The 16,214-nt window shown below is 40.4% G+C and overlaps 1 protein-coding gene across 1 annotated transcript; it reads left to right on the top strand.

Annotated features, from left to right (window-relative positions):
• The first annotated feature begins 2,843 nt into the window (after nt 1–2,843).
• LOC132591126 (vomeronasal type-2 receptor 26-like) lies at nt 2,844–14,421 on the top strand. Its single transcript, XM_088655501.1, has 5 exons — nt 2,844–3,122; nt 9,990–10,848; nt 11,459–11,686; nt 11,804–11,930; nt 13,523–14,421. The coding sequence occupies exons 2-5, from the start codon at nt 10,258–10,260 to the stop codon at nt 14,419–14,421; spliced, it is 1,845 nt and encodes a 614-aa protein (XP_088511627.1). The 5' UTR covers nt 2,844–3,122; nt 9,990–10,257.
• Nucleotides 14,422–16,214: the final 1,793 nt, after the last annotated feature.

Raw genomic sequence — 16,214 nt, forward strand, 5'->3', positions numbered from 1 at the left:
ATGGAAGCCCCTGAGATAGTCTGGCACTCCTGGATGCTGCTTCTGCGAAGCGAACCAAGTTCCAAATCTTAAGAGGAAAAATTAGATTTAAGTTTTGGACATGCTTCAGACGAGGAGGGAGGAACTATTCTGCAAAAACAACCCAGCCACTGAAGGAAAATTGAATTGAAGAAGGATTACATCAGAGACAGAGTTAGTATGTGGGAATGGAATGGAAGGCGGGCGAGACTCTTTTATTTGTGCCTTATTATCTTACCTAACAAAAAACCCCTAGAAGAACCGTTTATAACATTTACAGCAAGCGAGACTGGAAAGTTGGAATTTGTTGACATAATATGGTTTTTAAAATTAAACTGTGTGGAAATGAAAATATATACAATTAAGGCTTTTATTTTTAGATTTGCTTGGAAGTTGATCAAAGATTTCCTAAATTACTAACATTAAACAGAAGTAAATCTCATTAGCTGTTGGAGTCTTGTCAAAAAACGTTTTGGACTGTATCCTGGAAAGTTCGTGGGTGTGAAGATGGCGGCAGCAGCATTGAAAAGACTCTCGGACTATTGGACTGATTTGGCAGAATACCAGCGTGTGAGGAGATATTGCGAATCTATGGAAGGGAATCATGGGCATAAAATCCACACAGTCATATATTGCTTGGTTAAACTCGCTTGCTGGAACAACTCAGAGGCTGTGAAAAGAAGAGGATAACAACAGAACTATTGGAAATGGCTTTGATTATATTAATTAGAAATGCAGTAAACTATAAGATGATCAGATCCTCCGAAGTAGAAGCATGGGAAGTCCGGATAATTTTTTTATAATTTGGCTGAATATTTGGATTAATTGATATTTGTATAATTTGGAGTATGATTGGGTGGTTAAAGTGGAAAATTTAATTAAAATGATTTATATAAAAAAAATAACGTGTTCAGGAATAAACTGATTCATATTCTAGGTTGCACCGCCTAGCTAACACCTAATAAAGCCCTTTCCAGGTCCTAATCTAATCTCTTTCTGAGCCATATCTGACGGTTAAGCCCTATGTAAGGGCTTCCCAATTTTGACAGTTTAACTGTAAGGTTCTAAATTTTAAATCTCCACTCCTTCTTGATTGGTTGACACACCACCCAACTCAGCTTGGAATCTGTGTCCTCAGGACTTGAAAACTTTTTGTTTATTCTGAAATGTCTCACAGAAATTGTAATTCTGAATAGGCGATTATCTCCCTTATAATTACCTAATTATAATTATCTAATTATCTAATTAATTGTGATTACATGCTACTTATTCTCCAGGTCTCAAGGCTGCTGTAGTAACCATGACAAAAACTACAAGACACAAGGTTTCCATAACTATCCCCCATCCAATTTGGTCTGAGGGCTTTGTAAATCTGATCATGGACATATTAGATGGCACAGCCTGAGCCACACATCATCCTGTGTGCTGCAGTCACTCAAATCAGGCTGTAGGACTCAACACAGAACACAGTAAGGCATAATGTGGAGGCAAGAGAATGGGAGTAGAGAAGGAATTCTTTCACAGAAACTACTGCCATTGGCAGTCTTGGTCTTTTTGCCTCTGGTGGCATTCAAGACGCCTGACATCAAATGTAGTGTCAGCAACCCTCTTCCCATTCTCCACAAGTTCTACCAACCAGGAGACTTCATCATTGCCAGCATTATAGCTCAGATATATAGATTTTCCATTCCAATCACTTTCAGAAAACTCCCTTCTAATGACATCTTTGAAGAAACTGTGTAAGGCTTTTTTATTTTAAGTTCCTTTGTAATGTCATGTGTCTGAATGACCTGTTTCTGTCCTAGCTATGCCACATTACCCTTCAGCACTGAGATGATAATACTGCTTAGGTGTGTTTACGAATTCCCTGGTTGTAAGGAAGAAACTGTGAGAGAGCAGTGTCCTTTTTTATTTTTGACCAACTATGTTTATTGCTTTCTCTGGGTTGTTTCTTATTTGCTGTGGAAGTATTGATAAGTGGAAGCTGCTGTCACTCAAATGTAGAGCATCTTCATCGTCCAGAGGAGGTCACTGTTTCAATCCCTGACATCTTGAGGTGGGGCAGAGAAAATGTCAGAGACCCATGACCAGCTAGTGTAGACACTACTGAGCTAGAGAGCAGCTTCCTATGTCACTAAGTTATATTTCATGACGTTTGATTTTATTTATATTTGACCCCGTTTTGAAGAACAACACTAAAGGTGATAGTCAACTAAGTCATATTCAGAATAAACCCATTGAAAGGAAGGGAATTGGGATACTTAGTTCGATTATTTCAGTGCTCGGAATATGACTAATGCCTTATATCATGGTATGCAATTAAATACCTTCAAAATCTGCAGAGCTATTGGACTGTGAGGAATTCTCAAGATGTTCTGAATGCTGTATCAGCACTGTGCTAGTGAGCACAGATGATAAAAGCACAACTGCATGTAACAATATTTCCTCATGCATTTGTTGTTTAGTCGTGTCTGACTCTTCGTGACCCCATAGACCAGAGCATGCCAGGCACTCCTGTCTTCCACTGCCTCCCGCAGTTTGGTCAGACTCATGTTGGTAGCTTCAAGAACACTGTCCAACCATCTTGTCCTCTGTCGTCCCCTTCTCCTTGTGCCCTCCATCTTTCCCAACCTCAGGGTCTTTTCCAGGGAGTCTTCTCTTCTCATGAGGTGGCCAAAGTATTAGATCTGAATACTTAGATCTGAATCATTATACAATAATGTATTCAATAATAATGCATGGAACTTAAGAGAAGCATATATCATATTCGGCAGCAAATCCATGCTCAAAGTGCAAGTAACTCTAATTGCAGGGTGATGACCCACATCTACCAACATATCCTGGCCTTGATATTTGCTGTCAAGGAGATCAATGAAAACCCCCACATTTCACCTAATGTCACTCTAGGCTTCCATATCTATAATAGCTACTTCACTGTAAAATGGACCTATCATGCCTCATTGGAACTCTTCTCTTCACTGGACAAATTAACCCCCAACTACAAATGTGATAGTCAGAACAATCCAGGAGCAGTTATTGGGGGGCCTGTCTCTGAAGTCTGTCACCACGTGGGAGATATCCCAAGCATCTATAAGATTCCACAGGTAAGATGTATGCATGCAGTAGGTGAGGTTAATAAGGCATTTGTTCATCCCTTTATTGTAAAGGCTTTCCTTCTGAAAGTTTTATTTGCCATGTTTTGTCATGTGAGGCTTCCAGAAGTCGGAGTATTAAAAAAACTCCTTCTGCATCAAGCCAGGAGCCTATCTAGCCCTGCATTCTGTTCTCAAAGTGGCCAATCAAATGCCTTTGGGAAGGCCACGGGCAGGACATGAGCACAACATCATTCTCCACACTTCACAGCAATTGGTATCCAGTATCTAATTCAATATGCTTTGTGATTGTGCATAAGATTCCACAGATAAGATGCATGCACTTTGATTGCTAAAACCTTTACATTTCAAGGTATGACCTTGGATAACATCAGACATATGAAAAAGATCATTGAAAATGAGATATTTCATGCAACACTATCAAATAAATAACAAATTCCAACATATAGTAAAAAGAGATTGCTGTTGTTTAGTTGTTTAGTCATGTCCGACTCTTCGTGACCCCATGGACCATAGCACACTGGCACTCCTATCTTCCACTGCCTCCCGCAGTTTGGTCAAACTCATGTTCATAGCTTCGAGAACACTGTCCAACCATCTTGTCCTCTGTCGTCCCCTTCTCCTTGCGCCGTCAATCTTTCCCAACATCAGGGAAGTCTTCTCTTCTCATGAGGTGGCCAAAGTATTGGAGCCTCAGCTTCAGGATTTGTCCTTCCAGTGAGCACTAAGATTACCGAACTCCAAATGATCAGCATATATATTGCTTTCTGTCAACTTGTGTCCAGTCGAGGTTCCAAGTGTTCAAAAAATAAAATAGAACATTAAGATTAACAAGGAACAATATTCAAAGGATCTTAAGTGGAATTCCAATGTAATTATTGAATTCTGTAGCACAATAATTAAATTGTGGTAGCCTGTAAAGGTACAACAGTAAACTGAAGGTGAGAAAGCCAATAATAAATGAAAAAATTGAAACTACCCTACTCTGTATAGTGGAAGTAAATCATATTATTTCTATGGATTGCAGGATGAATTAACTGTATTATATGAATAACATTTTGTTATAATCAACCGGAAGTTGCTAACTAAGAGTTGTGAAGAACACTTACCGTACTTTGCTAGGATTCTGAATTTAACAAAGGTAATATTTTGATTGATGAGATATAAGGAAACACATAGTGCTGAGGAGAATGAGTTTTAATGCAATGGTCTGATATTTCTGGGGTCTTTTCTATTTTACATTTCTTAGAAGAGACTTTCAACTGAATGGATCTACAAGGCTTCTTCTTCTTCTTCTTCTTCTTCTTCTTCTTCTTCTTCTTCTTCTTCTTCTTCTTCTTCTTCTTCTTCTTCTTCTTCTTCTCCTCCTCCAATTCTTTCAGATCCCATGGTGTTTCCAAATTGAGTAATGGTGGAAGAATGAGTAATACCATCCATTTATTCACAGAAATGAAATGGGAAACCCCAATAATAATGTATTTGAGGTCCCTGTGATTTTTCTGTAGCGGGGCTCAGAGCCTACCCTTGTATCAGTGTATCTCTATTCAGATCTTGCAACACCTTTCATTTTTTTTAAAAAAATTATACACTTACCACCCTTTCAGTCTGATAGTTTTCATAAGCTTGCCTGTAATGAGAAATTTGTCAAAGCAAAAAATAAATTAAAAATATCATGGGAAAATACTGCACTTTTTTGTTTGGGAGCTAGACTGCTATAAACAATTTCTATATCTTACTGTAATGAGGACTTCTGGAATTTCTGTGGCTCATCATGTTATTAAGGTTTTTTTATAATCTCCTGCTTTATCTTCTGTAGTGTCTTAGAATATTAAATCCAATGTCACCTCCTATTTTCTTAGAGATCAAGGAGGTTAGCTAACTCCTTGTTAATTTGCAGAAGGCTTTTCTTTTCTTTTTCAACAACAAAACCTTTATTAGGCATAACAGACATTTTCGAACAGACATATGCAAATTGTATAAAATATAAGCTCAACAAAACAGGACTCATATCAATCAAATCTTTAACTCTAAAATTCAACACCAATCCATAAAATAACTTAAAACCTCTCATAATGATCCTTTGTTTAAAAAAATCAAATGATATGAATAATACAACAATATAATAATACCACACCACTATTTAGTTAAGAACCACTAGTCCCCTTTGCAATGGCGTAGTCTTTCTCTAGGGACTGCACTTAAAAATTCAGCCACTATTAAAGTGATTCCATCATCCCTATCCGATATCAGCGTTTGGATAGTTGGAAGCATAGAAATCAACCTATCCATCCGTAAGGCATCTAACAATTGACTTCTAGAGTCTGTGTCAAAATTACAAGAAAAGAAAATATGCTCCAATGTGTCGAGTTCCTTCTTACCACACTTGCAGAGACGTTCAGACTTTGGGAGAGCTAAATACCTACCTCTTACTAGCATGGAGGGAGACATGTTAAATCTGGCTAACATAAGCAGCCTACAAAATTCATGGTTCTTAAGATTTGTTATATATCCCTTTTGAAGATCTCTACACAAAGGGAGATTTAAAAAGAGGGGGGAGCAAGTGCTATACTTAGTGACCTCAAGAATGGAGAGAACACTGTTTTCTATAAGCTTCTTCCTGATAATTTCCCAGATATATTTGGGGTCAGAATTTTCAATGTCAGTCAGAATTTTCTTTTTCATACTCAGTACCATAGCTTCATTTTTGTTTTTCTCTAGATGATTTTTAATACTGTTAAAGGCTTTTCCTTAAATGTATATAAGGAGGAGTGTGGATTTTGTACGTTGTTAACTGCTTCCTTCATCGCTGTTGCAGAAGTGACCTCTCTGTGTTCAGATTTCTCTCCATTGATAGTCATTCCATGTTCATTGTTCTTACTCTATTTCTCTGTGTAAGATTACAGCAAATCAGGAGGAGACACATAGTTATTTTGTCTGATGCATCTGTTTGCAAGTACAAATAAATCCTTCGAATCGGAAGTTCCATTTAATTTGATCAAATCAGTTATAAATACAGGGGTCAGAGCTGCTTGGCTAAAAGCTAGTAGTACTCAATTTAAATTAAGGGGAGATCAAAGGAGAAGGAATTCCTTCTCCATCAGACAGCTTGTTATACATCCTCTATGTCCAACCCGTCGATCTTGATCGATCAATTGATCACGGGGTTGATCTGAGTTGATAGTGGGCCCAAGACAGCTGGAGCACAGCACTCTCCTCAACAGCCAGAAAGACAATGGCTCCAAAGCCAGGCAGGAAAGAGCTCCGCAGCCCAGCTGGTTTGAGGAGAGAGAGAGAGAGAGAGAGAGATGTGCTTGGGGGGGTGGAGGGAGGCAAGAAGGAGCATGACACGATTCGGTGCTTCTGCGCATGATGTCATTTTGCGCCTCTGCGCATGTGTTAGCGTCGAAACCCAGAAGTAACCTTTTCCTGTACTTCTGGGCTTGGCACGGTCCGCAACCTGAAAATGTGCAACCTGCAGCGTTCGTAACCCGAGGTATGACTGTAATCCTTAATTCACACCCAAGTCCATTTTTTTCCAATCTCATTTCCTGACAACCAAGTTTGTCAATCCATATTTTTAAAAAGAATTCAAATTTCCATCTCCTCTCTTTCCATTATTTTTCCAGAAAAGTTGCAAGAGACTTAGTAGCTTTTTCTTCCAAATTCAACCCAAATTGCACACAGAATTTCTTTCTGGCAATTCTCCATCAGTATTTCCTCCCAAAACCATTTTACATATTTCTGCTTTAAATTCTCCCAGTTGCTCAAAAAATATTTTTTGTACAACATCAACAGTTAATGTGATACATTTAAAATTCCTTATCCTTGGATGCACTCTCATAATTTCCCACTGTCTCTTGCTTCTCTGAGCAGTCAGAGAGTGCCTATCTAACATTCTATCCTACCCACAGACAGCCATGTAATGCAGTTCCATTTTCAAACAACATAAACAACACAGGTCACTCATGTTTGAGTACAGGTCAAGCTGACAAGATAACAACTGTTGGTCAGTACAGTAAACGGACGCCAGTGCTCATTGATACATCTAAATCAACAATAAAACTTTCCATCATTTCTCTTCCTAAATTAGGCAAGAGGTTCATGCTGGCTCTTAATTTCAGGTCTGCAATACTTTTTCGCTTTTTGAAGCCTAAGATTTTGGGGTGAAGGAGGCAAACCCTCAGTTTCCCTTCACTGCACTATCCTCAGCCACCACTTTATTACATTTGTCAAGAGCTCATGGCAGATGCAACCAACGTGCTATGGCTTCTTCCCGGAAGTCCAGGACTTGGCTCCACATCCAACCTGATTGCTTCCTGCCAACCACCATGCACTCCTCAAAATAGATCTTAAATAGCTGGAAGGAAAATGCTAAAATACTTCCGGTTGAGCTCTGGCCATTGTGCGGTCGGAGGTTTGCAGACCTTGGCACGCCGAAGGTGGGGGTGCCACTCCAGCACAGCGGACCCCCCTGAAGAAACCCCAAATAGAGCATTTTGGGGACATAGTGTCCGGCAGGGCGCAAAAAACGCAGGCTCCCCCCTCCCCGGCACAGCTCTGTTTTGAGCCACCGAGAGCGAGGGGGTCTGGAGCTGCTGCACAAACGGACTAAGATCGTTCCCTTTGACAGCGCGAAGCTGCAGGACTGCGAGGCATGAGCGCTCAATTCTTCCTAAAGGAAATTGAATTAAAAGGACTGTACCATGAGTATTGATTTTATTTGGACTAATTCGGAAGAAATTTGGTCACGGGAAAGGGACTGGAAAAAACGGAAGCCGGTCTCTACCCACTGAGTGGTTTAGAAGCAATAACTCGTACCTGAAGCCAGAAAACAGTTTAAGAAGTTGCTAAACTTCCAAAGGCAGGACTGGAATCTTCCCCCCAGAAGCAGGCGGAGGGGGGAAGAAGTTAATAAGATTTAAATCCCTGTGAAATCTGAGGGTTTGGATCTAAAATCGACATCCCTCGTCTGAGCGGCAGGGGGCGGGGAATGGTGACATTGTAAAAAGATACATTCCACTTTCGCTTTTTATTTGGATACATTGAATGCACACCCCCATATCCTGTTTTCACACTGGAGTGACCTTCAAGCTGGACAGATGGCAGTATCAACAACAGATGTCTTTTTTGTGGAACTACAACAATTAATGCTGGAAAATAAGCAGGCGTTGAAAGTATGCATGACTGAGGTGAGAAAATTTGGAGACTGCTTCAAAGATGTTAAAGAGAATTCTGGAGAAAAAGTGCAAATAGAAGGAAAAGAGCAAGATTTGGAGAATGGAGAAGAGGATTCAGAGGAAAAAGAAGCAGAGAAAGACTTTGCTTTTATTCAGGAAAGAGGACTTGATTTCCAGTTGACAAGAAAAGAAGAGTGGACAAGAATGATATTTATGGCAGAAGCAGGGAAGAAAAGAAAAGAAGGAATGGGAATGGGAAAGGGAGCTGTCAGGAGTGGTTTGAAAAGATTAAAGGGGTGGATTGGGATATGGCAGGGCGAGAACTTGGATGATGGGGGGGAGACATTGGAGAATGGGAGTGGGGTGACAGTTGACAGTTATGGTTATTAAGATGCAAATGGTGAGAATTAAGGTATCTGCAGCTAAGAGGGGGGTGGAAGAAAATGGTGAATAAATAGAAATGGAATGGAATTTAATAAAATTAATAATTGGAGTTATGGAGCAATTTGGAAGGATAAAGAAAAGTAAGTGTAAATAGAATAGATTAATTAGGATGTTTAAGGAGAGCGGAGTCCCTCTGCCTCCACTCTCTTCCCTCATCCTGGACCTTCTGGTGGCGGGGGGGGGGGTTACCGGGGGGGAGTGGGGGAAGGCTTCAATGATGAAAAGACTGGTTTTCGTCTTCTACTGCACTTGGGGATTCTCTGGGGGGGGGTCTCTGGGATTGTAGTGGGGGAGGGGGATGATATAAAATGTAAGAATATAATGAAGAGGAATTAAAAATTATGATAAAGGGAATTGCCAAAGAGGATTAAAAAATGAAAATCAGAAAGGGGGGAGGGGAAGTCCTTAAGACAATGATAAAAAAATGGATGTTTATAATTAGATTTGTTTTGTTTGTTTTCCTTCTTTCCCCCTTAGTTATATGTTATATTGTATGTTTTTTATGTTTATTCTGTTAAAATGGAAAATTGAATAAAAATTATTTACAAAAAAGAGGAAAGTGCTAATATAAAAATGAAAATTTTAAAGTATCATCTAAAACAGGCATTGGCAACCTCCGGCGCACAGTCTGGATCTGGGCCCACAGAGGCCATTTATCTGGCCATGTAAGCGGCGCAACGCAGCACAGGGACTTGCCGAGTAGTGCCAGAAATGGCACCTGCGCACATGTAGATGCAAGAAACCGCGTTTGTGCATGCCCAGACACACAGATTTTCGGCTTCCGGGCATGTGCAAAAGTAATTTCTGGCTTCCGGGCATGCGCAGAAGCAATTTCCAGAGCCCCAGACATGTGCAGTGTGGCGCCGGAAATTGCTTCTGTGCATGTTCGGCCCACGGACAATCGTCTGTGGGAATGATCCAGCCCACAGCCGGAAAACGTTGCCGACGCCTGATCTAAAACATTGTTCACACTCTGTGGGCTGGTGGAGCAGCAACCAGTAACAGCACGGTCAGATAGGGGTGCTTACCTAACCTCCCTGAACTGATGTCAGATGGGGAGGCAGGAATGTCAGAGAAGTCGGCCTGGTACAAATGCCATAGTGTGACAGTCATATTAACATACACAGACCTCACTTCTGCATCACCACTCCTACTTGCCTCCCCAAAACACCACAGAATCTCTGAACACACCTGATTGGTCTTTTTCTCCTCACATAACTTTTAAAATTTCCATTAGGTCATATATGGCTCTCCGGCAGTGATAGATAAGAAAACCCAAGCTGCTTTCTATCACCAAATGTTCCCAAATTCGGAGCATCAATATGAGGCAATTCTCCGGCTACTGCTATATTTCAAGTGGACATGGATTGGAGTAATTTCTACACAGGATGACAATGGAGAGAGATTTGAACAGAATGTGATGCACAAGTTTGCCCAGAGAGGTATCTGCTTTGATTTCATAGCGAGAATTCCCAAAATGTCTTTTTCCAGTGATATTGGTAGACATGGTGGAAGAAGGATTTGAAATGAAAGAAAGCATTATGAGGAGCAGTGCCAATGCATTGGTCATGCATGGTGAAATCGAGACCATGCTCATCCTGAGGACATTCTCCCATGTTTTAGCACATGAGCTTCCTTCAACAAAGAGAAATGGGAAGGTTTGGATTATGACAGCCCAGATGGAGTTCACTTCCTTTCCTTTACAAAGAGATTGGGACATAGACTTCCTCCATGGTGCTATATCCTTTGCTGTCCACTCCAGTGAGGCGTTAGGATTCCAGAAATTTCTTCTGTTGAGAAACCCTACTTCAGAGAAAGAAGACGGCTTCCTTAGGGTTTTCTGGGAGCAGGCATTTGGGTGTCGGTTCCCCAACTCTATGGTAGACCTACAGGATGAAGACATCTGCAGTGGAGATGAGAAGCTGGAGACTCTTCCTGCATCTGTTATTGAAATGAGCATGACTGGCCACAGCTACAGTGTCTACACAGCTGCCTTTGCCGTAGCACATGCATTGCAGGCCATGCATTCATCTAGATACAAAGGCAGAGTGATAGTGGATGAAGGAGGAAAACTTCAGAATCAAGAGTTGTGGAAGGTAATGTCCTGAATACACTAAGAACAAAGGAAGGATCCTGCTGGTTCAGTCCAAGGCCTTCCTGCAGCAGCCTACCTGCTTTCAGAAACCTTCAAACAGGACATTCTGGCAATAGTCTCCTCCCACTGTTCTTCCCTAGTGCCTGGTTTTCAGAGGCATGATGCATTTATTTTTTGGAGAATGAATATAGCAGCATTGAATACTAGCAATAGATTTCCTGCTTCCTCCATGAATTTGTCAAAGCCCCAGGTCTCACCAGATTCAATTGATTATAAAAAAATAATTGAAACTCTGTGGAAATTCCAAAGAGGCATAATGATGAGCATGGAATAGGGTTTTGCTGTCCCTGCCTTCCACCACAGCAGGTGTGAGTGATATGGGTGTGGATGCAATGGTGGCTGTTCCTCCCTGTCACATTCTGCTGCTGCCCTGCCAGGGATAAGATTGCTTTACTAATTACTACCAAGGTGGTATGTGCACATCTTTCACTCTCTATATCTACGATTACCAGGCATAAAGTTTTCCAAGAGTCTGGGAATAAAGTGGGAATGATCCACAGCCTTTGACCTATCCATTGATTGTTTTTTTTCTTTATCCCCACTTTCTTTAGCTTAACCACTTTGTTAAGAGAATAGTTTTTAATAATACTGTTGGGGAAAAGGTTTCCTTCAATGAAAATGGAGAGATAGAGGCTGGATTTGATATTATAAACTGGGTCACATTTCCAAATCAGTCCTTTCAGAGAACCAAAGTTGGAAAGATAGATTTCATGGCTCCCCAAAAAGAAGTGTTGAGGATTTGGGAAGAAGCCATTGTGTGGCCCAGCAGTTTTAACCAGGTGAGGTCCATTCATATTTTGCACCATATCCATTACTCCCAGAGTTATTCACAGTTCCCAGTGTTGATATACAATCTTGCAAAAGAGAAAACATTTTCTTCTTTCATTTGTGGACAGGTGCAGCCCTTTTCTGCTTGTAATGATAAATGCCCTTTGGGTTACCATAAAACAAAGAAGGAAGGGGAGCCATTTTGCTGCTATGATTGCATTCTGTGTCCGCAAGGGAAGTTTTCTAACCAAACAGGTAATGCATATCATGCACAGAGCATATCAAATGTACTGAGAATTCAGTGAAAAATGTGGTTCTTGATATGAAGTAAAGTCTGATATACCTAACCATAGCTGTCCCAAGTCATTGAGGTTATTATCGGCACCAAAAAGGAAAGAAAAAAACTATCACTCTGTCAGAAGAAGATATCATGTTTGTTTGAAGGGGAAACTGAAGATTGCAGAGTTACAAAAACAACTTTATGGAGATAGCTAGAGGTGTAATGATCCTTCCCTTTTAAAGAGCACTGAGCAGGTTCAGTGGTCAAAGAATGATCTTGTGAGAAGTCAAGTTGATGTTTACAAATTTGTACTGTATATTAAAGGAAGCGGTTGGAATCATGTGTGGGTGGGAGCATAACTCAATATAGAATTCTGCACTTCTCTGAATATGGAACACAGTACTCACCAGTTTATACCTATCAAATTACTCTTTTCAACAGAAAAACGACATAGAATAGAATAATGTATTGGACAAGTATCAACCATACTTGGAATTTTGCTTCGACTACATTGCAATGTAAAAAAAACACCACGTACCTCATACAAACAGTATTCCCCTCACAATACAACAGCACATCGAAAAGACCCCATACTACCAACTGGCCTCCCTTTCACCCACAACTACAGATTCAACATTTTGATGGCACAACGAAAAAAGCTATTCCTGTGCCTAGACGGTTTTGTATATTGTCCTGTACTGACGTCCGGATGGGAGTACAGTGGTACCTCGACTTACAAAGACGATCTGTTCCGCGGCGCTCTTTTTAAGTCGAGGTTTTCAAATGTCGAAGCACCCATTCTGCGCATGCGCGAAGCGCGATTTTGCAGGCGCAGAACGCACGCGCGGGGCACATGTGGCAAAAAGACTTCCAGGTTTGTCGACTTCGTAAGTCAAAACCTTTGGAAGTCTAAGCATTCGTATGTCAAGGTACCACTGTAAATCAAACAAGTGAGGACCAGGATGTGAAGGGTCTACAGCAATTCTCTAATGCGAGCAGCATAAAGTGTCTCTATTGGAAGCAAACTAACACCAACTACCCTCTCTGCAGTTCTTACTGCTCGTTAGAGCCACTTCTTATCCAGCTTAGAGGCTGTACCATACCAGACAGTGATGGAATTACAGAGAAGAGTTTCAATAGTACCTCTGTAAAACTGGACCAGCGATTCTTGGGGCAGATTAAATTTACTTAGTTGTGTAACTTTTTAATAATAATGTTGATATTCCACAATGATTTTTAGGGATCAATGGATTTCTAGTCAATGAAAATCTGGTGTATATAGAAGTACAGAGCAAGTAAAATTCTCAATAATTTTCATGCTAAGTGATAACACGTAGTTTCCAAAACTGAGTTTCATCCAAAAATCTTGCATTGAGGAAGGTGAGGGGAGAAGGGAGCAAATCATGACTGAATGCGGCTGAGTCTTGGTTGTAGGAAAAGGAAGCAGAAGAATCTTTTGGATTATACCTTTCAACTGATATTTAATATTTTGCCATTTTGATTTTGATTATTTTAGTAGAAAACAAATTGTGCTGCACTGCATAGAAGCTTGAATTTTCTTTTCCAGACATGGATGAATGCCTGCAGTGCCCACAAGATCAATACCCAAACATGGAACGGGATTCATGTATTCCAAAGGACATCAGTTTCTTGTCTTATGGAGAACCTTTGGGGATCACTTTGGCAGTTCTTGCTCTTTCCCTTTCTTTCATCACAACGTTGGTGCTTTGGGTCTTCATTAAGCACCGGGAAACTCCCATAGTCAAAGCCAACAACCGGAACCTCACCTACACTCTCCTCACCTCCCTCCTTCTTGCCTTCCTTTGTGCTTTGCTATTTATCGGTCAACCAGAGAAAGTGACGTGTCTTCTTCGACAAACAGCATTTGGCATGATATTTTCAGTGGCAGTTTCTTGTGTGTTGGCCAAGACAGTCATTGTGGTCCTTGCTTTCAGAGTCACCAAACCAGGTTCCAGGATGAGGAAATGGGTGGGGAAACAACAGGCCATTTCCATTGTTCTTTCCTGTTCCTTGATTCAAACTGTTCTTTGTTGTGTATGGCTGGCTACATCTCCCCCATTCCCAGATTTGGATATGCACTCTGTGACTAAAGAAATTGTTCTGGAGTGTAATGAAGGGTCAGTCACCATGTTCTACTGTGTCTTGGGCTTTATGGGCTTACTGGCCATTGCCAGCTTCACTATAGCCTTCCTAGCCAGGAAGTTACCTGACAGTTTTAATGAAGCCAAGTTCATCACCTTCAGCATGTTGGTTTTTTGCAGTGTGTGGCTTTCATTTGTTCCAACCTATCTGAGCACAAGAGGGAAATATATGGTGGCTGTGGAGATATTCTCCATCTTAGCCTCCAGTGCTGGTTTACTAGGTTGTATATTTTCCCCAAAATGTTTTGTTATTCTGATGAGGCCTCAGCTGAACAGTAGGGAGCAACTAAGAAGAAAGGATTGACAAACCTAACATTCTGTAGCCCATATCCATCTTAAGTTAGTTGTGATAAAGGAATGCGGTATTTCCAACCATTTTGGTATTATCCCATTCAATGGATAGTCATCATGTCATAGTTTAATCTGAAATGAGGATTATGTTACTTTTGCATTTTTATTCCCTCAATAAAATGTAAATGTATTGCACATGGAAGAAAAGGTACATTCAATGCTCCTTGGCCAACTCAAAAATAAGCATTTAAAAAAACCACTCACACAACAGCTAAGAGCATTACTGCAGAACCTCCCCCTCCCTTTAGATAATTTTTGAATGCAATTTATTTTCTTATTAAGGCAGAATGCTTGAATAACTTGCATTCCGGTAATTAATTTTTAGAACAAAACTAATACCTTCATTCAGTCTTCTCCTGCAAATTGGGGTCATAGCCACATTACACACTCTCTAGAAGTTTTTTTTAATTGCTTTTAAACTCAAGAAGTTGTTCAAAACTATTTAGGTTACATAGTGCCTGAGCTCATATACTTGGTTGGTTTAGAACATGCATGACCTGGTATATCTATAGGCAGCTACAGGCTATGTCACTCAATATAAAGTTAATTTCTGGAATAGTAAGAGGTTTGTGATCATTTTTTTAAAAAATCAGTTAATTTGTAGAGCCCCATTTGAGTGTGTTAAGTATCTGAGGATTCTCAAGAGATCTAAGTTCTGCTCACTTTCTTAAATGTTTTTGATACACCGTTTGACATTGATTGTGCTCATGCTGAGTTTCAACTTCTTGTATTTTATGAATTAAGTTGCTGTTTACTATATGTTTCTCTTTTAAAACCCCATTTCTATCAATTATGAGTGTTTTCCCTAAGAAAACTGGAAGCAGATTGTATAGGTCAAGTTTCCAAGATTTTATTCCAATCCTTGGGTAAAATCTGTGTCCCAATATTTCGTTCCTATATTTTTTTAAGGGGTTCCATAAATCTCTAAATTGCCACTCAGCAATACATATTAGAACATGGGTAGGCAAACTAAGGCCCTGGGGCTGGATCCAGCCCAATCACCTTCTAAATCCGGCCCATGGACGGTTCGGGAATCAGCATGTTTTTACATGAGTAGAATGTGTCCTTTTATTTAAAATGCATCTCTTGTGGGGCCTGCCTGGTGTCTTCACATGAGTAGAATGTGTGCATTTATTTTAAATGCATCTCTGGGTTATTTGTGGGGCATAGGAATTCGTTCACACACACACACACCCCGGAAAAAAATCTGGCGCCCCACAAGGTCTGAGGGACAGTGGACTGGCCCTCTGCTGAAAACTTTTGCTGACCCCTGCTTTAGAAATTAATCATTTTTTCCTCTCTACCCTAACCCTCTCTAAGAATTTTTTTAATTGTGTTAATGATCTTAGAGCTTCTGGTTTTATATGTTTGTTAATAATAAAACTAGGAATCTGAAGAAAATAAAATCCGTTTGTGTTATGGTTTGGGGGGAAATTCCTTTGATCAACAGATATAGGTCCATTGAAACTCCTATTTAATAATCAACAGATAACCAATTTTGTCCGCTTTGTATGATGTTGGACTACACCTTCCATGTCCCTTGACTTAATGACTATGCTTTCTAGGGTTGATGGAAGCTATCCAATTCAGTATGCCTCTGAAAGCATCATCATTACTGCTCCCGAAAAAGAAATCCCCAAAGGTGTATCCCCATATATTTCCCCTCCAGTACAGCACCCTGGGGTGCCCCTTGCCTCTGGGCAGCTCAGGACGAAGAGATCTCTGGCAACCTCTGCTTGCTCTCAC

The sequence above is a fragment of the Zootoca vivipara genome, chromosome 12 (genome assembly GCF_965207765.1).
Source record: "Zootoca vivipara chromosome 12, rZooViv2.hap1.1, whole genome shotgun sequence".
In the NCBI taxonomy this organism is placed as follows: domain Eukaryota; kingdom Metazoa; phylum Chordata; class Lepidosauria; order Squamata; family Lacertidae; genus Zootoca; species Zootoca vivipara.

Coding starts and splice junctions, on each gene's coding strand:
- LOC132591126 (XM_088655501.1), top strand. CDS start 10,258: ATGGTGGAAGAAGGATTTGAAATGAAAGAAAGCATTATGAGGAGCAGT. Junction 11,687..11,803: donor GGCCCAGCAGTTTTAACCAG/GTGAGGTCCATT, acceptor ATTTGTGGACAG/GTGCAGCCCTTTTCTGCTTG. Junction 11,931..13,522: donor GAAGTTTTCTAACCAAACAG/GTAATGCATATC, acceptor TTTCTTTTCCAG/ACATGGATGAATGCCTGCAG.